The sequence below is a fragment of the Bos indicus genome, chromosome 24, assembly GCF_029378745.1.
Source record: "Bos indicus isolate NIAB-ARS_2022 breed Sahiwal x Tharparkar chromosome 24, NIAB-ARS_B.indTharparkar_mat_pri_1.0, whole genome shotgun sequence".
Classification (NCBI taxonomy): domain Eukaryota; kingdom Metazoa; phylum Chordata; class Mammalia; order Artiodactyla; family Bovidae; genus Bos; species Bos indicus.
In genome coordinates this window covers 49,128,332-49,156,011 of record NC_091783.1, presented here as the reverse complement: position 1 = coordinate 49,156,011, position 27,680 = coordinate 49,128,332, and the positions used below count along the sequence as shown (strand labels likewise).

The 27,680-nt window shown below is 40.6% G+C and overlaps 1 protein-coding gene across 7 annotated transcripts in view; it reads left to right on the top strand.

Annotated features, from left to right (window-relative positions):
• The window catches only part of DYM (dymeclin), a 392,053-nt gene that overhangs the window by 316,269 nt on the left and 48,104 nt on the right, over positions 1–27,680 (top strand). For all 7 annotated transcript variants that reach the window (XM_070779026.1, XM_019986749.2, XM_070779029.1 and 4 more), the window contains one exon: positions 8,191–8,304. In XM_070779026.1, coding sequence (XP_070635127.1) covers positions 8,191–8,304 — 114 coding nt within the window. The remainder of the gene's footprint in view (positions 1–8,190; positions 8,305–27,680) is intronic.

Sequence of the window (27,680 nt, the reverse complement as noted above, 5' to 3'; positions counted from 1 at the left end):
GAACTACTATCAGTATTATTTAGATTTCATTAACAAAATTGGGGCAGCTGAGAACCATTGTCATCTTTGCAGTTAGAATAAAGCTGAAACATCATTTCAAATGAGCATGGTTATATCTTAAAGTTAAACTTGACATATAAGATTTGTAATTAAATTCTCACCATTATGAACAGGTATGTAGATATATTGATACTTAGGATGTGTGATAGCATCCTCAGGCCACTTCTCAAATATTTCTTCTCTGGCCCCATGTCCTGCTTGTTAAGTCTGGGTTTAACCAGAAGAGCATCTCCTTTTAAAATTGACAAGTATTGTTAATAGGATCATGAAACAAACGGTTTTCCGAGAGACATCCATCACAGCTTATTCCTACCTTTTTCTGTTGGCTAGATTCTTTTTAACAACTCGGTAGTCTAGTTTATGGTCCAAGAATGCATGTTAGAGTCTGTGCTTCGATGAGAAAACCCAGGCACCAAGAGATCTTTACCTCCATGGAAAAAGTAGAGTCTACTTTTTCCCAGGGAGAGTCTCCAGGAAGTGCAGTCCCTTCTCTGATCCCAATTCTCAAAAAAACTATCCAGAAAGAGTTTCTGAATAGGAAAGGCAGAGCCCTTCTTACTCCTCTTAATAGTGTATTGCTCATAGCAGTCTTAACAATCACAGTGTTAAGAGGAAATCAATTTTCTCTATGAAGACAAACTTTACAGGCTAGCTTATAGCTAAAAAGCACTTCTGGAGATTTCCTGGCAGTTCAGAGGTTAGAACTTCACACTTCCGTTGCAGGAGGCACAGGTTTGATCTATAGTCGGAGAACTAAGATGCTCCAAGCCACATGGTGCAGCCAAAATAAAGTAAAAAGCCAGTTCTAGCCAGCCTATTGATGCATTTGTCCAAATTCATTTATAGTTCTTGCTAGTACCATTTTGGGGAGTAAAATACTGAGATTACGATTCATTGTGCATACGAGTAAAGGTTCAACAAAACCCTTTTCTCTATTACGTGGAAAATTGGCCTGGGTTAATCTGTTTTTAGCTCTGTTCCTTGGAAATCTGGTGAAGGTAGAATGTCAGCTGTGTTAATTCAGTAATACTCCTGTGACAAAATGCTGCTGCTGCTGCTAAGTCACTTCAGTCGTGTCCGACTCTGTGCGACCCCATAGACGGCAGCCCACCAGGCTCCCCCATCCCTGGGATTCTCCAGGCAAGAACACTGGAGTGGATTGCCATTTCCTTCTCCAATGCATGAAAGTGAAAAGTGAAAGGGAAGTCACTCAGTCGTATCTGACTCTTAGCGACCCCATGGACTGCAGCCTACCAGGCTCCTCCATCCCTGGGATTTTCCAGGCAAGAGTACTGGAGTGGGGTGCCATTGCCTTCTCCGTGACAAAATGAGAATATAATAAAATGACATTTGGTTGGTAAGTTGAGTCTGGGCTAGAAGGACTATAGCTTTGGGCATCCCTGAGTGAAAAAAAAAAAAAAAAAAAACTCACAGCCAGGCGTGTCCTTTTCAGGGACCTAGAAGCTGAGAGTGTCACAAAGGGTATTGGTTTCTGTTTGGTATCTGGCTTCCCTGCTTGGGTGGCTGTTGGATCTGCCCGCTGTAGTCTCTTTCTCTCACATCAGCACTAGCATTTGAGGGTCAGAGAGTAGCCCTGAGACTACTGTGAGCATTCCCAGTGAAAACAAAAGCCTGTGACTATGCTGTTCACATTCTCTTTTTCTTGATCTTGTATCCTTTTAATCTTATGTGAACTGTAGCCTATTATACTTTTTTTTTTTAATTTTAAAAACATTTTATTATAAAAGATTTCAAGTGTATACAAAGTAAACAGAATGGCTGTTGCACTCTTGGGTCTCTTGATGTCTAACTGGGTCTACGAATTCCACTTAGGAGAGGGCAATGCAGTACTAAAGTAATATCTTCTTAGAGTACTTATAAATGTATCTCTTTCACGTTCCAGGGTGGAGAATATCCTGCTTTTTCCAAGATTTATCCAGATCTTTGAATTATAGAACTGTCCAATATATCCTTTTTTAACTTCCATATTTCTAACCTGTGTCACCCTAATTGTTTTCAGTCTGCCCTATGGCAAACTCCTCCCCTTTCTATCATAACTTTTGCCTTTCTCTGGACCTCTCTGACTTCAGTTTCTTTCTTCTTTCCTTCTTGTCTTTTTTCTCCTTTTATCCTTTGCTTCCTTCCATCCTCCCTCCCTCTCCCCGCTTTCCACTCTTGTTTTCTTCCTCTGGATAGTCACTTGAATTGTGTACAACATATGTCAGATAAACTGTATCTGTGGTGTATTGGAAGGAAATGTTTTCCCTTTAATTACCAATACCTCTTTTCATAATAACCCATTTTTTTCTCTTTCTTTCTGCTAAAAGACTAACTCAAAATTTATTTTTTCCTATGTTCGTAACTGTAATCAGTGATGGATGATCATGTTTCAACACATTGTTTGGATTATTTAGTGTTAAATGTTTAAACCACATCAAAAACCATTTGTTCCTTTTCTATTAATCATTAGCACTGCTAGCTTTATAGCATGCTTGCTGAGCATTTACATGTATTATGTCTCTTAATTTTCATTAAAAAACAAACTTGTGAGGTATATTTCATTTTAATTTTCAATTGCAGATAAAGAAGCCAGCTTAGAAAGATTTTAAGTTGCTCATGATCACACATTCAGAAAGTGATAAAGCCAGAACTCAAACCAAGGCAGTTTGATTAAAAAAAAAACCCTTGTTTGTAATCATCTTGCCTGATTACTATCACCATTCACTAAATGTTCCTCCAGTTTCTCATTGATTTGCCTATTCACTACCTGAAAAGGTCTGAAAACAAACCTGGAAATTTACTTTCTCCTTCTAACTTCCAGTGATGTCAAATCAGTCTTTACTCCATAAGTAAAGTAACCAGCTATTGACACTTTAAAAATAACCCTGAAGGACCATGTTTTTCTTGAAAGGACATACAAGAACCATGCAAAGGACTTAAACTACATCCATCTGAAACTTAGTCTCCTTTGGAAGAAGCAAAAAGCAGAGTCAAGGTGAAGAAATAGAAGGGCCCTCACTGTTTTTCTCACAGTATATAAGCCAGTAGAAATAAAAGCGAGTGTTAAACTAGATTTATATCCTGCCCTTGTCACTAGAATAGACTGCTTATTGACACTGCAACTGTATTCAGTGAAAAATGCAACCTCAGGGTAAACATTTGGCTATGTGCTGTTGTGCACTTCTTAAAACTAGATAAATTATGCCTAAACATTTTTTGAGTCTCTGTTAAGTGCTGGGAATAAGACTTAAGTACCTTTACATATTTTACCCTTTTATTCCTCTTAAATCAGTAAACTAGTTACTATTATCTCACTTTACAGATAAGGAAACCAACAGGCTGCGAGAAGGCTTCCTAGGTGATTTTTAACACAGATCTCCATGTAAGAATTATCCTCTTAGGGAATTCCCTGGCCAGTGGTTGGGACTCAGCACTTTCACTGCCAGGCCTCAGGTTCAGTCCCGAGTTGGGGAATTAAGATTCTGCAAGCCACACAGCACAGCCAATAAATAAATAAATAATAGAGTCATCCTCTTAAATAATGATCACATGTTTGCTTTATCACTGAGGGTTATTTGCATATGCCTATCTCACTTGACCTGTAAATTATCCCCATGAGGGAGGCAGAGCAAGGCTTCGAGGTGAAATTGTTGGTTCAAGGTCACTTAGCTAGTAAATCACTCAGCCTTTAATCCAGGTCTTCTCATTATAAACTCCATATTTTCAGTGTTCACTTGGATAAACGTAAATAAGATTCTAAATGAGCAGATTTTCCAACAACTTTTTGTTGAATACTGTCATCCAAAATAGTGTTGGACACGCTGGAAATTCATTCAAAATCATTTTAAACTCTTTTTACATATTTTGAAAAGAATGCCATGATAAAGATATAAATAACATTTCCACTTTTTGCCTCTTTCAGCACTTTACCTTCTCCTACCCTCGCCTAAATGCTCCTGAAATCTTGGCTTAAGCAAACCTTTGCTATTTCTTCTTTCATGGAGTTAACCTTGAAAAGTATTGGTAGAGGAGACTATGAATCTACTGTTATTTTTAGCTGACAGGGAGTTGAGAGTTGATATTTTTTATTAAGACATTAAGCAATAGTGAATGTCTGAGACAGGAGTGACTAACTTTGGAGTACTTTCAACTTCTGCAGAAGGAGCTATACATGTGCGTTTCAGGTAGCCAAATTATCATTAGCCACTAGCACATAGCCTCTGCATCTAACTCATAAGATGATACGATCTGGCTGAATTGAAGCAACAGGACAAAATAGAAATACCACACCAAACAGGAGAGGGCATGAAAGAAATGTCATGGCTGACTATTAGTAGAGGACAGAGACAGTGAACAACAATAGTTTTGTGGTATGGTAAAGGCAAGAACTGTTTTTGTCTCTGGACAGTGTAAAATTTATACTATGTTTTCTATATTTCCAGACCTGGAAATATAGAAAACCTAGTTGCCTTAGCACATTCAGTTGCCTATATAACAGTTCCACAAATGTTAAACAAGGTTAAATGAGAATTCATGATTTTCTTCCCCCAAAAAAGTCAAACACAAAATGAATCAACTTTTTTTCTGCAGTCTTCCTTAGCTCTGTAAATGACATCAATATCTACGAGTTGCTATGTCAAAAAAAAAAAAAAAGGAGGAATAATGAGTACTATTTGGAATAGGGTTGTGAAATTACAGATCTAAAGAGTGAAAATCAGAGAGGACCTCTCTGAGAAGCTACATTTGAGCTCAGACTTGAAAGAAGTAGAGAGCAAGTTGTACAGATACTTGGTATCAGTTAGGGGAAAGGTTGGGGGCATGTCTGTGTTTCCCTCTAGAACAAAAGGGAGACCTGCATACTGACCATTATAAGAGTTTGTGTTCCCCAAGCTCAGAGTTCTTTTCCTATAATACAACCCACTGCATTTGCAGGGGTCATCTTTTCATCTTGAAATCACCTTGTGCAGCCCCACTAACACCAATGGACAGATCATTCAGACAGAAAATCAGTAAGGAAACATTGGCCTTAGATGGCATTTCAGACCAAGTGGACTTAATAGATTATATAGAGAATATTTTCTTCCAAAAGCAGCAGAATATTCTTTTCTAGAGCATATTGTACAGTCTCCAGGATACATAGCATGCTAGCTCACAAAACAACTCTAAGTAAATTTAAGAAAACTGAAACCATGTCAAGCATCTTCTCCAACCAGAGTACTATGAGACTGCAAATCAACCAGAAGGAAAAAATTCCAATAAACATGTGAAGACTAAACAATATGCTGCTAAACAACCAAAGAGTCACTGAAGAAATCAAAGAGGAAATTTTTTTAAATCCTGGAAACAAATGAAAATGGAAATGATCCTATGACCTATGCAAATTTTATGGGATACAGCAAAAACAATTCTAAGAGGGTAGTTTCTAACAATACAAGACTATTTCAGGAAACAGGAAAATTCTCAAATAAGTAACTGAAATAGAGACAGAAAAAAAAATAGTAAAGATTAGTGGAACTGAGAGTTGATTCATTGAAAAGATAAACAAAATTGGTGAACCTTTACCCAGATTTAGCCAGAAAAAAAGAGGGCCCATATCAGTAAAATCAGAATCAAAAAAGAAGTTTCAACTGATACCACAGAAATAAAGGATCATAAGAGATTGCTGTAAACAAACTGTATGCTAGTAAAAGGTACAACTTAGAAATAGACGAATTCCTAGAAACACACACTCTCCCAAAACTGAACCATGAAGAAATAGAAAATATGACCAGACCAGTTACAAGTAATGAAATTGAATCAGTGATTTTAAAACCCTCAACAAGCAAAAATCCAAACCAAATGATTTCATGGGTGAAATCTACTAAACATTTAGAGAAGAATTAATATCTATTTTTCTCAAACTATTTCAAAAATTACAGAGTAAGCACTCCTGCACTCACTCTGTGAGGCAGCATCATCCTGGTACCAAAACCAAACAAAAACATCACAAAAAAAATTATACAGGCCAACATCACTGATGAACATAGATGCAAAAATCCTCAACAAAATATTACCAGGCTGAACATAACAAAACATTAAAAGGGTCATGTACCATGGTCACATAGGATTTATCCCAGGGATGCAAGGATAGTTCAAAAATCTGCAAATCAGTATGATACGCAACTTTAAAAACAAATTGAAGAATAAAAATCACATGATTATCTCAATAGATGCCGAAAACTCTTGACAAATTCACCATCTGCTTTTGATTAAAAACTCTCCACACAGTAGGTTTGGAAGGAACATACCTCACATAGTAAAGGCAGTATATGACAGGTCCATACCTGATATTTATAGATCAAGAAACTCAGATATGGAGATGTTAAATAACTTGCCTTAGTTTATAAGGAAAGCTGAGATTTAAGTCCAAGCTATCTGACACCTGATAGGTGCTCCCAACCACTCCACAGTTCTACATCTGGAAGAAGTTGGGTGTCACATTGTTAGTAAGTATCACAGGCAGGACCCAAACTAGGCCTCTGACTTTTTGAGAAATTTGTAGTGTACACTACCATGATGTCTAAGTCCATTTCCTTGTACATGTTTGATCTGTGTCTAGTCCCCCAGTTACATTGCATCTTTGTCTTTTTTACACACTGCATCTTTTTTAAAGACACAAAATATCATCTGTTTCCTTATAAATTCTCTGAATATCTCTTCCACTGAATAAGTTGTCAAGGGTATCATCAGTGTATTGATTAAAACACAAAAACTTGAGGTACAACCAAAAATCAAAAAAAACGTTTTCTCTGAATTTACTTATTTTACACATACAAAATGCCCATTTAAAAATAAAGACAATTATGATTTATAAAAATCAGTTTCAGTACCTGCTGTGACTATGTGAACAAAATTTTATCCCAGAATTCCCCTAAAGAGCTTAAAATCTGACTTGGAAAAAACAACAGCCATAGGCACATGTTGAAAAGCAACCTGTCATGGACAAAATAAGCAACTTGCAAAGGAGCTGGTGCCAGCAAACTGCCTGGGATAAAGAGACGATTTATTTGGAATCAACAGCAGTGTAGCCAGGCATTGGCTGCCTTTGTTTTCACTCACTGCACCGTCCCTCAAGGCACAAGCTTGTTAAGGTTCTGGCTCTAGCTGGATCTCTGCTTTCCAGAATAAATCCATTTCAGTGGCTTTTATGTCATATCATGCACCTTCCCCACCAGAATGGTTAGGAGAAAACTGATTGTGCATTTGAACAATTAATATTTAGGAGAATAATCCTGAAAGAAAATTTAGAAAAAAAATTGGAAATAATTCTTAATAACTTAAAGTATCTTACCTATAAAATAGAAAGCATGTAAATGGAAATACTCAACTTTGTAAACAACATAAATGTTTATATTTTGCAGGTATCTCTTGTCTATAGTGTATAGTATAGCTCTTAAATAAAAAGTGACCCATGGTCATCTTGATTTATTAACATTGTTTGTAAGTGATTTCCTAAAAAATGATGATATTCTTTTAGTTTTTAATGACAACTGTTAGGAGACAGTGTTATTTCCAGAATGTTACTATCTTAGCCTCTTGCTACATAGTTCATTCAGGCTGTTTTGTGACATGAAACCAAAAAAAGAAAAAAAAAATTATAGCTTGCTATTGATTTTCCCTGGTGATCAGCAATAAGAGTATTGTGGATAAATTAAATTGATAAATAATCCCCAAAACATCATTTTAGCCATTAGTTTCAAATTCCTTTCTTCCTAAGACTTGTTTTTACAGTTACTGTTAAGCCTCAATATTAACAGATTTTAAGCTTTGGCTTTTTCTTCCTGCCTTCTGATGAGTGCTTCTCTCTAAATGAAATATAAATGCAAGGTGGGTTAGCACAAGAAAGCTCAGAATTGAGGAACCTACTTAATTCACAGAATGGATAATCAACCCTGAATATTAAGGGGATTGGCTCTGATTCAGCCATCAAAGCCTTTATAGAGAGGACTGATTAGGAGAGCGGGTGAGTTAAAAGCCAGGTCACTCTAAGAAGTGGAACAATGATCATTTGACTACCATGTGAGAAAGGTATCTACTGAAAATATATCTCATGTATCTACTTGTTTAAAAAAATAACACTTTGCATTCCAGGTGATCACCTTCTTTAGCTCAAGGTTGCTACAAGCTGGAGCTGAGCTGTCAGTGGAACGAGTCCTGGAAATCATCAAGCAAGGGGTTGTCGCGCTGCCCAAGGACAGGCTGAAGGTAGGACTGGGAGAAGAAACATACTGTTGTCTCTATTGATGTAAATGTTATTGTCTGAGTAGGCTCTATTCAGAATCATACTACTTACCCAGCACTTGTGCTGGGAAAAGCTCTAAATATTGCCTACTCTCCTGTACACTGACATGCAGAGCTGTGATGAAAGATTCTGATAGTTTTCCAAAAGAAGTCCCAAAAGGACTGTCTTCAGCACTGCATACATATCCTATGAGTAACCGCTGCATAATACTATGAGTAATTCAAATACTATGAATAAAGGAGCACCTTATTTTTTAACCCACTGAAATAAATTCAGTCTTGTGTGTATCATCAAGGGTTGATCGATAGGTGGTGTGGTGGTGATATAATGATGATCTGTTAGCTGCAGTGGTAGCTAGTACTTACACAGTGTTTACTCAGTGCTTTTGGGGGCTCTAAGTGTCTTATATATTAACTAATCAATCCTCACAACAGCCCTTTGAGGGTAAGTAGTGTTAATCATCCTAATTTTCAGATGAGGAATCTGGTACAAAGATAGGTTAAGTAATTTACCCCAAGTCATACAGTTAGGGAATTAATGAACTAGGAGATCCATTCCCCGGTCTTCAGCTCCCAAGTCCATACTCGTAATCACCACATTATTCACCGTGTACCTGGGTGTAGCTACAAAAAGAGGAGTATTTTATGGAAGAGGTAGGGGAAATACAGTGTTTAGAGGAAACATTTAAATCTGTGCACTAAATGTGAACCTGAGGCAATCTCATGATACAAAACTCATATTTCAAGACTAATTTTCCCACAAGAAAAGATGTAAAGGGGATATTTAGGGAGAAATGCGTGAATGTACGGCATTGTCGCCTATTTTTACCTTAATACTTCTTTTAATTTTTTCTTTCATTATCTCCTTTTTTTTTTAGAGTGCTCATTCCTAAATGAACAACACACAGGGTATCATAGTGAATGTTTGGCCTTCTTCATAGTGTTTGGTCACAACTGACTTCTTTCCAAAGTTACTGTTTGGGGGTTGTGCTTTGCAGCAGTATCACTGGAACTGCTGCTTAATGAACATTGTAGGATATGAAAGTATTTTCAGTTACAACAACAGAGTTTGTCAAGCAGCAGCACATTAGTCATGATCACTTGCGGAAGTCCCACTGTCCGCAGACAGCCTTGCGGCTCTCACAGTGCTGAGCAGAGGGCGGGGTGGGGGGGTTTGCTCCTCAACTAAAATGGACCAGCATGTGGCAGCGACATAAAACCTGATCACAGTTCACCAGACCCTCCAGCTCTGACTTGACTCTCTTTCCAGACAAGTCCGTAAGTGTAGAAAATTCATGTTATTTCCTCTCTTACCTAAAGTAAGATATCTGAGGTCTCTCAGGTTTTTCCTTACCTTTTTGAATTTATTTGAACTATGCCATTTTACAGGGCATGATGATTAGAGTGGCAACTCACAGGAAGTGATGGATCCTGGTGTTTAGGAAAGTCAAGAAAGAAGTGTTGCAATCAAAAGACTGTAAGGAAAGGATAATGCAGAGGAGTGAAGGGAAGGGGGATTTGAATGAGATCAAAGAACCAGTGAAGTAGAAGTCATGGAAATTGTGATTAGAGAGCAGTATAGTTAGACTGCAGATGTTCACAAGGAGCAGATCTCCATGACAACATGGCCTGGGTTCAGCCGTGAGCAGGGGGCTGAAATGATATGGATGTAAACGGAAGTCAGTGTAATGGAGCCAGTTAATGGATTTGAAGTCAACCATGGGCCATACATGTGGGCATCATAGTCAACCCAGGATGATAAGTCGTGGGGGGAAAGAAAGACTGAGCCAAACACTACAGTAAATAGAGTGGCCTAGGAATCAGCATGCGGCAGGTAAAAGGAAGAGAAGAAGCTGATATTGGCCTCACATGAACAGAGCTTTGTATTTAAGAGTAGAGGAACAACAGCCGAGGAACAACAGCCAAGGAACAGCAGTGAAAACAAAGAAGACACCAGCTGCACCTCCAGGCCCTGAAGACTAGGGAGTGTGAAGAACCATCAGCTTCTACTTTCAAAGGCTCCAGGGATTTGGGAGTCCTGAGGGGCGAACCAGGTTCTTGTTAAAGAGGTGAGAAGGAGAGACGGAAGATCCAGTGCAGGGACTGAGAATTTCGCAGGACATAATAACCATGAAGTCAGGGTTTGAAAAGGCAGTGTGGGGCACGGGAGGTTGGATCACGGGAGAGAAAGTCCAGAGCAGGATGGGAATGAGAGTTCAGGAGAAGGGGGCGATGATAAGTGATGATGAGTGTGACATTAGGTTAAAGCTTGCCACAGCTTCCACCAACCCTGAGCAAGCCTTTATCAAGCATCTGCTCTGTGACAGCTGTCGCTCTTAAGTGCCTGGGCACAGAGTGAGCAAAGATCCCTGCCCTTTCAGGGCTTGTAGTTTAGCAGGTGGAAACAGACAACAAATAATCAGCATGATGTAATAAATAACAAAATGATCTAGAGTGGTAGATGCTCTGAAAAATAAAGAAATGATCAAGCAGACTTAAGAGGGTTTGGGAGTGCCAGTGAGGATGTGGTGGGAGAAAGTTGTAGAATTAACAGAGAATGGTATAGCCAACCTTTAACCAAAAAAAAAGGTGGTGAGCAAATTAGATGTGCTGCTTCAAAGTAGAATCCTAAGCAGTTCCTGAAAAGGCCCAAAGCCAGGAGGATGCCAAGCATGTTGAAGAAATAATGAGAACAAAGCAGCTAGAACTGTGTGGACAAGGGGAGAGGAGCAGAAGGTAAACAGAGATGATAAGGGGTGGGGCAGGGCAGTGGAATGGGGAGCCAGGGCAAGATTGTAAGAAGAGGAGAGGCATGGTGGGGTTTTGATTCTGGTCGGATCACTCTGGTTGATGTGTTGAGAGTAGATTGTAATGTGACTGTGAGAGCAGAAGGATCAGTTAAATTATTACTTGACTTGGACTGTGGTGGAAAGGTGGAAGTGCTAACAGTTTGTCCAAGGAATTGTCATCTGCAGTGATTTTGGAGCCCCAAAAAATAAAGTCTGACACTGTTTCCACTGTTTACCCATCTATTTGCCATGAAGTGATGGGACCAGATGCCATGATCTTAGTATTCTGAATGTTGAGCTTTAAGCCAACTTTTTCACTCTCTTCTTTCACTTTCATCAAGGGGCTTTTTAGTTCCTCTTCACTTTCTGCCATAAGGGTGGTGTCATCTGCATATCTGAGGTTATTGATATTTCTCCCGGCAGTCTTGATTCCAGCTTGTGCTTCCTCCAGCCCAGCGTTTCTCAAGATGTACTCTGCATATAAATTAAATAAGCAGGGTGACAATAGACAGCCTTGGCATACTCCTTTTCCTATTTGGAACCGGTCTGTTGTTCCATGTCCAGTTCTAACTGTTGCTTCCTGACCTGCATATAGGTTTCTCAAGAGGCAGGTCAGGTGGCCTGGTATTCCCATCTCTTTCAGAATTTTCCACAGTTTATTGTGATCCACACAGTCAAAGGCTTTGGCATAGTCAATAAAGCAGAAATAAATGTTTTTCTGTAACTCTCTTGCTTTTTCGATGATCCAGTGGATGTTGGCAATCTGATCTCTGGTTCCTCTGCCTTTTCTAAAACCAGCTTGAACATCTGGAAGTTCACGGTTCATGTATTGCTGAAGCCTGGCTTGGAGAATTTTGAGCATTACTTTACTAGCGTGTGAGATGAGTGCAATTGTGCAGTAGTTTGAGCATTCTTTGGCATTGCCTTTCTTTGCAATTGGAATGAAAACTGACCTTTTCCAGTCCTGTGGCCACTGCTGAGTTTTCCAAATTTGCTGACCTTTTAGGAAATAGTTATAGTCTGCGTCAGACTTTCCAGGTAGTGCTAGTGGTAAAGAACCCGCCTGCCAGTGCAGGAGACACAAGAGACATGGGTTCAATCCCTGAGTCGGGAAGATCCCCTGGAATAGGAAATGGCAACCCGCTCCAATATTCTTGCCTGGAAAATTCCATGGACAGAGGAACCTGACAGGCTTCAGTGCATGGGGTCATGAGTCAAACACAACTGAGCATTATCTGTATTATTTACAAAAGCTCCAGGGAATGGTGGCTGAACATCAGTTCTGATAGACTGGTAGCAGAACTGGCCTGCAAGTATTGGAAGAATTATTTATGAAAGTGAACTTGGACTTGGACTAGGCGGTGTCAAGGACAATTTTCAGACATTGGCTAGCTTCACCTTTCATAGATGCCTGGCTCCACTTCGCTAAATGTTGTATGACTCATCAGTGTACGTAGGTCAATGCACGTGTATATAGCTAGTAGTATCTAGAGGCTGTCTGTACTAGAAAATTCAGAGAAAATTTTGGAGGCAACACCTTAAGACAATTTGGAAAACTTTCAGAGAATCACCAATACTGTGGAAGAACAGAGGGCATACTTACAGGAATTCACAGGATCCAAGCAGAAGAGACTTACTGTCTTCAAGGACTGGAAGAATTGTTTACTAAAGCAGAGTTGGCCTTACTATGTTGATCTCAGGAATAGGAACAAGGGGGTAGACGCTTTATACAGAAAAGTTGTATTTCAGTCCCATTTAAGGAAGAGTTTTCTGCGAAATGGAACTACAGTTGACCCTTGAACAATGCAGGGATTAAGAGCACAGACCCTTCACACAGTCAAAAACCCAGATGGAATTTAGCTGCCTTCTGTATTCCCATGTAGCTCAGTTGGTAAAGTATCTGCCTGCAATGCGGGAGACCTGGGTTCAGTTCCTGGGTCGGGAAGTTCCCCTGGAGAAGGGAATGGCAACCCACTCCAGTATTCTTGCCTGGAGAATCCCATGGACAGAGGAGCCTGGCGAGCTATGGTTCATGGAAACGCAAGAGTTGGACATGACTTAGTGTTATCTTTCTTTTCTTTCTTTCTTTTCTGTGTTCATAGTTCTTCTGAACTCATGGGTTCAACCCACCGTGGAGGGTGCAGTACTGCGGTATTTACTGTTAGGAAAAAAAAAACCTATGCATTAAGTGGATCCATGCAGTTTAAATCCTTATTGTTCAAGAGTCAACTAGAGAAAAAAAAAAGAAGAGTCAACTAGACTTAGAGACGGAATAGGCAACTTCTGGGCAGTGATGCAGTCACTCTCACAGGAGATGGTAGCATCGGAGAATGATGGCCACTTGACAGGGAGGCAGACAGGTTCCATGCTGGGTGAGGCTCTTATCTGTTGGCATGAGCTGGCCAGCACAGAGAAGGGAGGAGTCTCAGGCTGTGTGCAGGTCCAGCAGAGAGAGTGCTGAGATCCATTCCCAGAGCCTGCCATTGGCAGCAGGAACAGACAGTAAGGTGTACATGTGCAATTATTTGCTGTTCCAACTGCAAGGACTCAAATATTGGTTGGCAAATCCAACTACGTGACTCTTAAGAACCTTCCATCCCTAAGAGTATTATTTTGTCTGTGTATACCAACATTTGACTCATTGGAAAAGACTCTGATGCTGGGAGGGATTGGGGGCAAGAGGAGAAGGGGACGACAGAGGATGAGATGGCTGGATGGCATCACTGACTCAATGGATGTGAGTCTCAGTGAACTCCGGGAGCTGGTGATGGACAGGGAGGCCTGGCGTGCTGCGATTCATGGGGTCGCAAAGAGTCGGACACGACTGAGCGACTGATCTGATACCAACATTATCATTCTCCTCAAAGCAGGAAATTGCATACATTTTTGATAACAGTTTTACTCTCAGATGATGCAAGAAACAGTAAGGCTATATTATTAATCTGGGGCTTTTTTTTTTTTTAATGACAAAGAGCTCACATTTCAGTTCATCATAGCAAAGGAAGAAGTAGTCCCATTTGTATGCCAGAAGTACAGAAATTGCTAAAAGTTGAATATGGCTCATAACAAAACATATAGTACAAGAGGGATGGAAAACAAAATAAAAAAATATTAACTGTACAATCACCGATTGTCCTGTGCAAACGAACATGAGAACTGCGTTTGGACTGAAGTATGTTTTCAACTCTGCCTCGCAGTCACTGCCTTCTCCAGTCTCCTCCGCATCACAGAAAAGCGCCAGGATGCATTTCCCAGAATCCTCCCTTCTTGTAGTTCTGAGTTGAAGTCGCCAAGGAGAGGCACACTTGCATAAACAGAAAGCAGAAGAGTTATTGTTGTTCAGTCGTTCAGTTGTGTCCAACTCTCTGCGCCCCCACAGACTGCATCACGCCAGGCCTCCCTGTCCCTCACCATCTCCCAAAGTTCGCCCAAGTTGATGTCCATTGAATCAGTGACACCATCCAACCATCTCATCCTCTGCTGCCCTCTTCTCCATTTGCTTTCAGTTTCCCTCCGCATCATCTCTTCATCAGGCAGATGAGAAGGAGCCATTATTCTCCAGAGGCAGCTCCTGCTTGGCTTCATGCTGTGTAGGCAGTAAGGGTCGTTGATGGCTCCCACAATACTGAGGTTTGCTGCAGCTGCTTGCTGTGAGCTCTTGAGAACCACCCGCCCCAGTGCTGTGGACAGTCTTCTGTCACAGTTTCTCTGATTTTGCCTTTCTAACAGTTGCATAAATTTGTTTTCCCTACAAAATCCTTTATACTTAAGTTATAGAGAGTAGCTTCTGTTCTCCCTACCAAACCTGTCAGAGAAATAAAACCCCTGATTGCAAACAGAAAGCCATTTAATATAGGAAATTTAGCAGTCATTGAAAGGACCAGGGAAGCCAACTTCAGCGAAAGCCAGTGCTGGCTTTCAGGAAATCAGAAGTGGTAAGAGTGTCGTCACCAACAGTCTGGCCTGCCTGCAGCATCTTTATGGGGGTCTGCAGGGAGATTGCTGGAAACCACTGGCAAAACGCTTGCTGAAGCTCACAGCCTGCCCACCGCTGTTACCAGAGCACCAGTGGCCTCTGTGTCTCTTCTGCCTTCTGAAATACAAGTTCATCTCATCGCCACAGTCTAACCCAAAGCCCTTCTGGGGAGATGCTGGGGGCGTAGTTTCCAGGCTTTCACCATGAAAGGGGAAGTAAGGTGCTTGAGTCACCAACAGTGTGGCATACCACCGAAAGAAACAAGAAGCAAAATGAGAAGCTTCTTGATGAGCGCGGAGTTTTTAAAGGATGTGTACAGAAGATGGAAAGAATGTTATGTATAGAGAACAAATGTAATGGAGTGGCATGAGCTTAAATAAATGTTGTCAGAAGGCTCGAATTGGAAGGGGACTTTGACCCTCTGAGAGAAGAAAGCAACAGAATAAGTCGTGGGCCTTCAGCATAGGAACAGTGGAGAAAATGACATAATTGATTGATGCATTCTCCCATTTTCAAATGCTCGTTTATCTCCTTCATTTGAGAATAATCTCAAACTGGAAAAGAATATATCTTTTAAGCAAAATCAAACTCCAAGGTAAGTATAAGAATGGTACAAGAGCTGCCAGCCTTCTTTCATCTTAAGCCTCAGATACACGGTTTCTCACAATGCTGGCAGATACAGCCTGTGTGCAAAATTTGAGAACTCAGTCTCCACATTAATACTAATAGTGCTATAAGACACTCTTGTAAGCACTTTATAGCACCATGAGTTAGTGCTGTTGTCCTGATTCTAGGCAAGGCAGCTAAGCCTCAGAGAAGTTACTGTCGGCAAAACTGAGGTTCAAGCCGAGGCGTCTTTTTCCGGAGTCTGTCTCATTCACCCTGCCCTATACCTACCTTATTCCTTGCTGGTGCAACCACACTGTGGTGGTTCGGTTCCATCTGAGCAACTCATCAGTAAAATAAACTGTGTTCACAAGCAGGTGACGTTACAGTAAGGACCCTGTTAAGTCACATGAGGTTAGGAGCAGAGAATATGTGACTTGGAAAAAAAAAGGAAAATATAAGAACTGTTCAACTACTTTAAGGATTATACTCTAAAAGAGGAATTAAGCCTTTTATTTTATACCACAGGGCAATGAATGGGTAGTGACTGAATACAGACAGGTATTAGTTCCACCTAAGGAAATGTTTTCTGATGGGTCAGGTTCTTTAGTAGTCCATATGGAGCTTCATGAAGTAGTGAAGTGTTGTATTCACAATAAAGTCTGGATGATAAATGTGAAAATTGAGCCAGATGACAAAGGGGCTCAAATCTATAAGACAGGGGAAAGATGGAAAGAGTTCTTGTTGATAAAAAAGTTGTACAGGATGATCCCAAAGATTTCAGGCAGTTCTTTTTTTTTTAATACTTATTTATTTGGCTGAACCAAGTCTTAGTTGTGGCATGCAAGATCTTTAGTGGCAGCATGTGGAATCTAGTTCCCTAACCAAGAATCAAACCCAGGCCCCTGTATTGGGAGCGCAGAGTCTTAGCCGCGGGACCACCAGGGAAGTCCTTCTTGTAATTCTTGTGCTGTATTCTGTGCTTAGTCACTCAGTTGTGTCTGACTCTGCAACCCCATGGGCCATAGCCTGCCAGGGTCCTCTGTCCATGGGGATTCTCCAGGCAAGAATACCGGAGTGGGTTGCTGTGCCCTCCTCCAGGGGATCTTCCCAACCCAGCGATTGAACCTAGGTCTCAGACTCTGCAGATTCTTTACCTTCTGAACCAACAATTCTTATGAGTAAGAATTCTTATAATTCTTATGAGTCTAGAATTCTGTCTTCTAAAATTCCATGAAGAATTTTTGTAGGGCAGCACCCTAATAACATCCTTCAGCTGTTCAGAGGTGAGGCTCTGTTGAGCCTGATAAGGTCTGGGATCCTTAGGCTGGACTTCTAGACCATCCACCATCTAGCCCAGCCTGCCCTTCCACGCCTTTGTCTCCCTATTACCATACCCCAGCCCCACCCGGTGCTCCAGCCAAGCAGAACTAGCTCTGTGCCTTCTTCCTTCCCGCATGTTTGGATTCGCTCATACAACTTTCTTTTCCCAATATACCATTCTCCATCCCCTCCACCTTTGCTTTTTGTTTATTCAAATTCTAAGCATTCACCAAAGCCCTTGATAAATCTAACAACTTTATGAAGCCTTTCCTTTTATTTCTCAACCTATCTGTGCCTCCTCCTCTAAATACCCACTGTATTTTATATGTACATTTTTGGGAACTCCTCTCCTGTTCTACCTTTATGCAGTTATTTAAATGTTTTCTCTCTCCCACTCACCTATAACTTCCTTGAGAATACGGGTCATGTCTTAGTCACCTGCATCCTCTTGATACCTACCTAGTTCAGTGTCTGGTACATAGTAGTTACTTAGTAAATGTAGTAACTAGATAAATGAAAAGCTCATTTTATATATTCTAAAGAGGAAATGGGGATTTGTTATAGAATTCAAGAGTTCTGGAGTGAAATATCCTATCTCCAGACCTGCTTTTCTAATTTTTAATTTACCACCCTCTTTACAATTTTAATTAACTTAATTGTCTCTCCCTATATGTGTCAGGCACTGTTCTAAACTCTGGATATAACAGTGGGCAAAATAGACAAAAATCCCTGCCTCATAAAGCTTTATTTGTGTGTGTGTGTGTGTGTGTGTGTGTGAAGGAGATAGTAAGATAAATAATTTACAAGTGTGCGATATAGTGACTCACCATTTTTAAAGTTTATTCCATTTATAATTATTATGAAATATTGGCTCTATTTCCTGTGTTGTACAATAAATCCTTATAGCTTACTTTGTAGTATTTGCTATCTTCGGTTCAGTTCAGTCGCTCAGTCATATCAGACTCTTTGCAACCCCATGGACTGCAGCACGCCAGGCCTCCTTGTCCATCACCAACTCCCACAGTTTACTCAAACTCATGTCCATTGAGTCAGTGATGCCATCCAGCCATCTCATCCTCTGTCGTCCCCTTCTCCTCTCGCCTTCAATCTCCCAGCATCAGGGTCTTTTCCAATGAGTCAGCTCTTCTCATTAGGTGGCCAAAGTATTGGAGTTTCTACTTCAACATCAGTCCTTTCAATGAAGACCCAGGACTGATCTCCTTTAGGATGGACCGGTTAGATCTCCTTGCAGTCCAAGGGACTCTCGAGTCTTCCCCAACACCACAGTTCAAAAGCATCAGTTCTTCAGCGCTCAGCTTTCTTTATGATCCAACTCTCATATCCATATGTGACCACTGGAAAAACCATAGCCTTGATTAGACAGACCTTTGTTGGCAAAGTAATGTCTCTGCTTTTTAATATGCTGTCTAGGTTGGTCATAACTTTCCTTCCAAGGAGTAAGCGTCTTTTAATTTTATGGCTGCAGTCACCATCTGCAGTGATTTTGGAGCCCCAAAAAATAAAGTTTCCAGTGTTTGCTATCTTAGGTAGTGGTAAATAAGAAAAATGGGGGCTCCTCTGGTGGTTTAGTAGTAAAGAATCCACTGCCAATATAGGAGACATGGGTTCAGTCCCTAGGTTGGGATTATCTCCTGAAGAAGGAAATGGCAACCCATTCTAGTATTCTTGCCTGGGAAATCCCATGGACAGAGGAGCCTGGTGGGCGGGCTACAGTTCATGAGGTCACAGAAAGAGTCAGACATGACTTAGCAACTAAACAACAACAAATAAGAAAATTAGAGGAATGTAGACAATATTGGGGAGGGAGCAGTCTTATTAATAGATAGTAAAGAGCAGTCTTAGTAATAGGTAGTAATAGATAGGGTATTGAGAAGAGAAGATATTTGATTGTCCTTTATATTTTATTTTAAAATAATTTTAGACTTACAGATAAGTTGCAAAAGTAATAGAGACAGTTCATGTAAACCCTTCATCTAGGATCCTCTGATGTTAACAACACATATAACTATAGTACAATTATCAAAACCAGAAAATTAACATAAGTACAATACTGTTAACTAAATTACAGACCTCATTTGAATTATGCCAGTTGTTTTTTTCTCCCAGTGTTCTTATTTTGTTTCAGAATTTTTTCAAGACCCACATTGTATTTAGTTCTTAAATCTCCTTAATCTCCTCTAACCTGAGACTGTTCCTCAGTCTTTCCTTATCGTTCATGACCTTGATGCTATGGATGTTGGCTGGTCAGTTATTTTATAGGATGTCACTCAACTTGGGTTTTTCTTATGTTTCCTCATGATTATATTGAAGTTATATAAGCATTTGGCCAAAATACCATGAAAGTACCATTGTGTCCCTCTCAGTTCATTATCTCAGGAGATACATGGTGTCAGCCTATCTCACAACTCTTGATGTTACGCTTGATCAGTCAGTCACTGTGATGTCTACCAGATTGCTCCAGTGAAAAGTGACTATTTCTGCCTTCGTTTTCAATTACTATCTTAGGAGTGAGACTTTGCTAACATCCTGTTTCTCCAGACACTTTTGCCTTGATTTTATCATTCATCAGTGGAGCGTCCCTACACAGTTATTACTGTGGTGTTTACCTAACGATAATTTTGTATTTTATCCTATAGATTATAATCCAATACTGTCATTTATTTTGATGCTCAAATTGTTCCAGCTCTGGCCAGCGGGAGCTCCTCCAGATTAACTCCTGTATCCTCCCCAGCCCTGGAATCAACCACTTCTTCAATGACCCTGATTCCATGGTATTTTTTTTTTTTGGTATTTAGGAAACAAGACCTGGGCGCTAGCCGCCATCTTCTAAGAACTTTCTGTACTCTTCCACTCACCTGTCCTTTCCCACCTCCTTTCTCTTCAGATAGTTAGCACTTCCTCACTCTGCTGTGATCCCCAGGTACTCTTTTGTATCTGTCCCTCCCCTATGATAAATCTCAGCTCCTCTCTTTTGGGTTGTCTCTCACTAGTTCTGTTTTTAGTCCATTTTTTTCTACTTATTCTGATCGCAAATTTTATTTTCTAATTTCTTTAGTGAACACCTCTGGCTCAAGAACCCCTCCATGGGCCATCGCAGATACTGAAAGTTAATTTTATAGTTCACTGTAATACTTACCTTAAAGCAAAATGAATTACACTGTAGAGGCTATATGTTTGAATGTTACTTTGTTGTTCATTTATTATACTATATATTCAGAAAGGAAATATCCTTTATATTTGAGACAGTAAAATATAAGTGAGAAATATAACTCTTGTTTTTTTTTATTTATGACTGAATAAATACAGAGATTTATTGATCTGTGGAAGGTCTCAGGCCAGTTAACTCTAACTTAGAGGAAGATCCCATTGAAGCCAAGGTCATGGATAAATTCCTTAAGTGGGACGGTTAATTTTTTTCTGGAACATAGCCAAAAACTGTATTCTTAACAGCAGCTTACCATCTCACTCTGTGGTTGCAAGAGGGACAGATAGATGGAGGATGGATGATTCAGCTTAAAAAGAGAGAGAGAAATCCATTCCCAGTACTAGAAAAGAAACCAAAATTACATTTACTCACAGATGGTGAGTCACCCTCAGTTGGTTTAAATGATAGCACATTATTACCACAGATGTTTCCAGAAAAAAAGACTGTTTATAATCAAGCCTTATCTCAATTATTTTAATCATCTTTTTGGGTTGTTTATAATAAAGTGAATCACTTAAAACCTCTAGAGTTTAATTCACAGGATTGTGCTGTATCTAAAGTTGATTGAAAATTCAAGCTGTGTGTTGAATAATATTTGTACTATGCCACATGACAGCACATTATAGTCTTTTGGGTGGTTCACTAATATATACTGATAAAATAATTGTTGGGTATGTAATAATAGCTTTGTACATGAGATTGATGTAAAAGAGGTTATTTCACATTGGAAATGCTGTTATAGTGAGCTCTTTGTGAAAGTGCACAACAGTATGTACTTACTGATTTGTTCTTTCTTAAAGTATAAATTAAACATTTAGATAATTTAGAACCGCCTTTTGGGTTGTTAAGAGAAGCACAGTGCCTCTTACTCATGAGACATTAGCCAGCTAATGTCAACTGAAGAAGATGAGCCAAAAGTTTTTGAAGTGTTCCTTGCGTTGCAGAACTGAAGCCAAATTTGTTGAAGAATTATTCTTCCAATTTTGGGCAAGTAAACATTAAGATCTGGAAGCCCATGGCATAGTAATTGACTTCCAACCAAATAAAATATTTTTCAATCAAATGTTATTTGACATAGCCTTGTAAAATATTTGTATAATATCCTGTGTGGGAATATATACTCTTTGGATAAATCTGTCTATATAGTTAAACAACTTGGCTGTTCAGAGTAAATAGTATTAATATCATTCTAAACATCCTCTTCTTACTGGTATTGCGTGAAGTCTGGGAAAGGCAATACCAGGTAATTAGTTTTTTGGGACCCTCCTGCATAAACAGAGACATAAAGAACAGGCTCTGAAATCCTATGATGCTTATTTCTCCTTTCGAGTTTGGAAGCAAATAAATAAAGCTAGTGTGTCCTCCAGGAGCTCAGTCAGAAGCCACAGCTCAAAGTTTCTCACTGTCTGCATCTACAGCAGGGCCCGCCCGCTGGCTCCCATTTCACCGACTAGTGAGCATTGGAGATGTCACGATGATCGGTCAGAATTCATCCAGGGATTTCCCTGGCATTGCAATGCATAAGAATCCGCCTGCCCATGCGGGAGATACCGGTTTGATCCATGGTCCGGGAAGATGCCACGTGCTGTACAGCAACTAAGCCCACGCGCCACAACTGCTGAGCCTGCGTGCTGCAGCTGTTGAAACTCACACGCCTGGGGCCTGTGCTGCGCAACTAGAGAAGCCTATGCACAGCAACGAAGACCCAGCGCAGCCACTCAAGTTAATTAATTTTTTAAAAATTCATCCAGATCTGTGCAGGTTCTCAGCCACCACCACACCACCTCATACTTCATTATGTAAAGTTTCCCTGTCCCCTCTTTGCTTCGGTTTAGTGAATTACCCATGTCATTTGAGGATTAAGAATTCTGCCATATCTAGTGTTTGAAAGTTAGATCATGCTTTTCAGGGGGAATGAACCAGAATACAGCTCCTCTTTTACGGTAAGTAGGAAACTATGCAGGAGTAGAAGTTACTGGCACTAAGGGAACTTTTCATTTCATTCCCTTAGACACCTGATAAATTACAGAAATTAAGAGTGGCCAGACAGTGTCATGCTAAATGAATTTTAAAGTCTTCGTTTTATATCTACCTCTTAGAATCCTTACACTACTATTATTAGTTTCAAGACATACAGAAAGTTGACTGAAATTTTTAGTTTTTTCAGAGCATCTTAATACTGACTGGGCTTCCCTTGTGGCTCAGCTGGTAAAGAATCTGCCTGCAATGCGGGAGACTGGCTTCAAATCTTCCCACCTCCCATTAGGAGTCTGTCCCTGTTCCCACCCTTCTCTTGTTTCCCTGTCAATTCTGTCTCCAGGGCCGAATACTGAATGTCACTGTAGCGTGCCCACTTCTTCCTGGATGCCCCACCTCCAAGTCCACAGGAACCAACACTCATTGTATCCACAGACACAATCTTCTGCGTCCTTACACATCTGCTCTCTCACGTTTCCACCCATGGGAATACGACCAGCCCGGCTCCTCCTCTGGGGCTGGGACCCAGCAGTGGCCCTCTGAGTAACTCCTGATGTTGTCTTTAACTCTTCAGCTTAAGAAGCACAGCAGTAGATAATCCCCCAGACACGCCAGCCTTTGGGCCTCTGCTTGGGCTTCCTCTTGCCCCCCTTGTTCTCCCCCAGGTCCCTGCACATCTCTCTCCTACATCTCCTTCAGGTCTTTACTCACATGAGCAAATGCAGCCTCTGGCTCAGGGAGGCCTGCTCTGACCTCCCTGCTTAAATTTCAGCACTCTCCCCCTAATCCCACCATAGTTCTTCCTTTTCCACAGCATTTATTACCTAGCCTACTATGATATGGGCTTCCCTGGTGGCTCAGCTGGTAAAGAATCTACCCGCAATGCAGGAGACCTGGGTTCGATCCCTGGGTTTGGAAAATCCCCTGGAGAAGGAAAAAGCTACCCACTACAGGCCAGTATTCTGGCCTGGAGAATTCCATGGACTAGTCCATGGGGTTGCAAAGAGTCGGACACGACTGAGCAACTTTCTCTTTCATACAACAATATGGGGATTTCCCTGGTGGCTCAGACAGTAAAGAATCTGCCTGTGATGCGGGAGACCCGAGTTCTGTCCCTGGGTTGGGAAGATCCCCTTGAGAAAGAAATGGCTTCCCACTCCAGTATTCTTGGCTGGAGAAGCCCATGAACAGAGGAAACTAGCAGGCTACAGTCCACAGGGTCACAATGAATCGGACACAACTGAGCGACTAATGTTTCATCACTTCTTATTCATACTGTGTTGTTCTTCTTCTTCTTTCAAATAACAAAAGCTCCAGGAAGGCACAGATCTGCACATTTTCACTGATGTATCTGCAGTCGTATCTGGCACATAGTGGGTGCTTTAGTATCAATATTGGCTGAATGGAAGAGAGAGACAGACAGGAAGGGGGACTGTTGACCACTGAGTGATGGTCCCAGATGCTAGTTCAAATAAAGATTGTTTTTTAGAGAACAGCTCTTTATAGACTTTTGCGAGGTCAGCTTTCTCACCCAAATATTATAGAGAAGCTAGTAAGTTCACAGTGGAGGTCCTGGTCACTGTGCTGAAATAGTTACATTTTTTACGTGTGTAATAACTGTGCCCCATTCTATAAATTCTTATAACTGCAACACACTGGTCTGAAGACCTCCACTTTAGTACTCCTCATCAGTAAGTTAATTACTATGTAAATTGGCCTCACTAAATTTTTAATAGTTTCTCAGGGGTTCTCTTCTTGACTCTGACCTGCCGTGATTTCATTATAGTTCAAGCAGAGTAAAATATTCTGATTTATGTTATTAGAATAAAGTTTCTTAGGTGATCTTATTCTATTGCCAAGTCTTTCTTGAAGGGTGAAGAACATGTAGGAACTATCAGGCTTATTTGAAGCCATTTTTGTTTCCTGTATTTTTTTAAATCATTTTGGACCTTTTTTCCCTTACCATTTTCTCTTTTTGAAATATCTTCATTACCTTTTACTTGCAGGTGATGATTAAGAAGCACTAAGTGTAAAAGGGACAGCTCTGTGCTGGGCTTCTCTCCTTCAAAGGGGAGACAAGCTACATTCCTGCCATTTCCTTCAAGCCCCAGGGATCTCTGCAGAAGGTTAGCCAGCAGAGTGGCTCTTCCTCCCATTTTAACCCTCCTTGAGTTTCTCATCCAGTAAAGACAGAGATCGAGTCCTATTTATGAGTTACTTCTGTCTCTCTTAGAACAGTAAACATGATCATAAATGGTTTCAGAAACTGCTGGGATAATGCTGGCTTTAGGTCCATTCAGTCCCCATGTGAGGAGTATCGTGTGTAATATGTGATCTCAGATGCTCATGTGCACACCTCTCACCACACACGCAGAATGCCATTCTAGCTTTCCAAGTCACCAATTTTATATGTTATGAAAGAAGCAAATGGTAAAGCCTAACCAAGGACATCCAGACCCTCAGTTGAATCCCTCAGGGCACTTTTTTTAAGATAAGGACTATAGGAAATTTAGAAAGTGTTAGTCACTCAGTTATGTCGGACTTTTTGCGACCCCATGGACTGTAGTCCACCAGGCTCCTCTGTCCATGAGGTTTGCCAGTCAAGAATACTGGAGTGGATTGCCATTTCCTTCTGCAGGGAATCTTCCAGACCCAGGGATTGAACCTGGGTCTCCTGCATTGCAGGCAGAGTCTTTACTGTCTGAGCCACGAGGAAAGATCCAAGGACTAAGGAAGCACAGTAGAAATTTTTAAATGTTGATATTAAAATTTCTTCTGTATAGTCTTAAGTAAGAACAAATCTGCTTACACTGAATCTCCTTCCATCAAGGTGAGGATTCCAAAAGCATGAACATAGTCGCCTGGAGCATTGTTTTCAGACGCAGGTCTCTGGATCCCTTCTCAGGTTCTGACTGAGTGGTCTGATGATGAACTTCAGGATCTGGCTTTTTAAACAGTTTTCTGAGTAATCTCAATAATCTGCCAGATTGGAGAACCACTGTTGTATGGCCCAGTTTTCTCCAGTTCCTTGCCCTTGTAAAAGCCAAAGAAATGATGGCCAGCATTAACTGGCCAATCTAGTGTCTTGATAGGATTGGAATGATCTTATCTTCTTTCCTACAAATGACAGAGAACTTTCACTTCATGAACCTTAAAATAGAAATCTTCTAATTTCTTTTAAATAGATTTCTTTTACATGTAACCCAGATATAAGAATAACACAATTATTTTGTAAAGTAAACATCAGATCAGATCAGATCAGTCGCTCAGTCATGTCCGACTCTTTGCGACCCCATGAATCGCAGCACGCCAGGCCTCCCTGTCCATCACCAACTCCCGGAGTTCACTCAGACTCATGTCCATCGAGTCAGTGATGCCATCCAGCCATCTCATCCTCTGTCGTCCCCTTCTCCTCCTGCCCCCAATCCCTCCCAGCATCAGAGTCTTTTCCAATGAGTCAACTCTTCACATGAGGTGGCCAAAGGACGGAGTTTCAGCTTTAGCATCATTCCTTCCAAAGAAATCCCAGGGCTGATCTTCAGAATGGACTGGTTGGATCTCCTTGCAGTCCAAGGGACTCTCAAGAGTCTTCTCCAACACCACAGTTCAAAAGCATCAATTCCTCTAAAGTACCTAGATAACAGTATTTGATGCACATTTCCTGAGTTGTGTGGCAGATATGAAAACCCCCCACTGCATGGAAGATGTTGACTACTTGACTATCATGAGCACACAGCCCCAGGCTTCCTGGAGCCTAAGGACGGATAAGGTTAACCTTGTGACCCCACTGTGTTCCTTCATCATCAGTCCGTCAGACACGTGCACAAACTGAGTTTGAGAGAGATTTGACAGAATGTGGTCCACTGGAGAAGGGAATGGCAAACCACTTCAATATTCTTGCCTTGAGAACCCCATGAACAGTATGAAAAGGCAAAATGATAGGATACTGAAAGAGAAACTCCCCAGGTCAGTAGGTACCCAATATGCTACTGGACATCAGTGGAGAAATAACTCCAGAAAGAATGAAGGGATGGAGCCAAAGCAAAAACAATACCCAGCTGTGGATGTGACTGGTGATAGAAGCAAGGTCCGATGCTGTAAAGAGCAATATTGCAGAGGAACCTGGAATATCAGGTCCATGAATCAAGGCAAATTGAAAGTGGTCAAACAAGGGATGGCAAGAGTGAATGTCGACATTCTAGCAATCAGCGAACTGAAATGGACTGGAATGGGTGAATTTAACTCAGATGACCATTATATCTACTACTGTGGGCAGGAATCCCTCAGAAGAAATGGAGTGGCCATCATGGTCAACAAAAGAGTCTGAAATGCAGTACTTGGATGCAGTCTCAAAAACGACAGAATGATCTCTGTTCATTTCCAAGGCAAACCATTCAATATCACAGTAATCCAAGTCTATGCCCCAACCAGTAACGCTGAAGAAGCTGAAGTTGAACAGTTCTATGAAGACCTACAAGACCTTTTAGAACCAGCACCCAAAAAAGATGTCCTTTTCATTATAGGGGACTGGAATGCAAAAGTAGGAAGTCAAGAAACACCTGGAGTAACAGGCAAATTTGGCCTTGGAACGTGGAATGAAGCAGGGCAAAGGCTCATAGAGTTTTGCCAAGATAATGCACTGGTCATAGCAAACACCCTCTTCCAACAACACAAGAGAAGACTCTACGCATGGACATCACCAGATGGTTAACACTGAAATCAGATTGATTATATTCTTTGCAGCCAAAGATGGAGAAGCTCTATACAGTCAGCAAAAACAAGGCCAGGAGCTGACTGTGGCTCAGACCATGAACTCCTTATTGCCAAAAGTAAACATAGTAGCAAAAAAATTAAAGGCTATGGTCTTTTAAAATGGCGCAGCTGCTCTTTAGTCTGATTTACGTATCCTTCTTTTGACTCAGCTCCTTTTTCTTTGTTGTTTATCATCGAGTTACGTTTATTGAGCATTTGCTCCATGCCAAGTCCTCTGGTAGGAATGTTTTCTTTTTTTACAAGTGTTCTCATTTCGTCTTCCCAACGACTATCTGAACTGTAAGGAAAATTTACATTTTGCCAGTGAGAAAACAGGCAAAAGAGATTTTAGAGATAAGAGAATGGCTTGTCCAAGATGGTTTCAGTCCATCTTAGCTTTGAGCCATAAAAAAGCTATTCCTTCTTTGAAATCATAAAAATTTGTCTCCTCCTAACTCAGAAAGCCATTTGCCTATTAGATCAATTTGTTTAACCTAAAACATTCATAATACACATAATTAAGTTCTTGGTTTTGACAGTATCTATATACAGTGTTGTAATCTTTGGAATGTTTGAACAGTTGTACCCATAGCTACTTCAAGGAGTATTAAAACACTCTTGAGGTTTTCTCATATGTAATGATGGAATTGTACTACACATGCAGTCGCTTCATGTTGTATTTCCTTTTAAG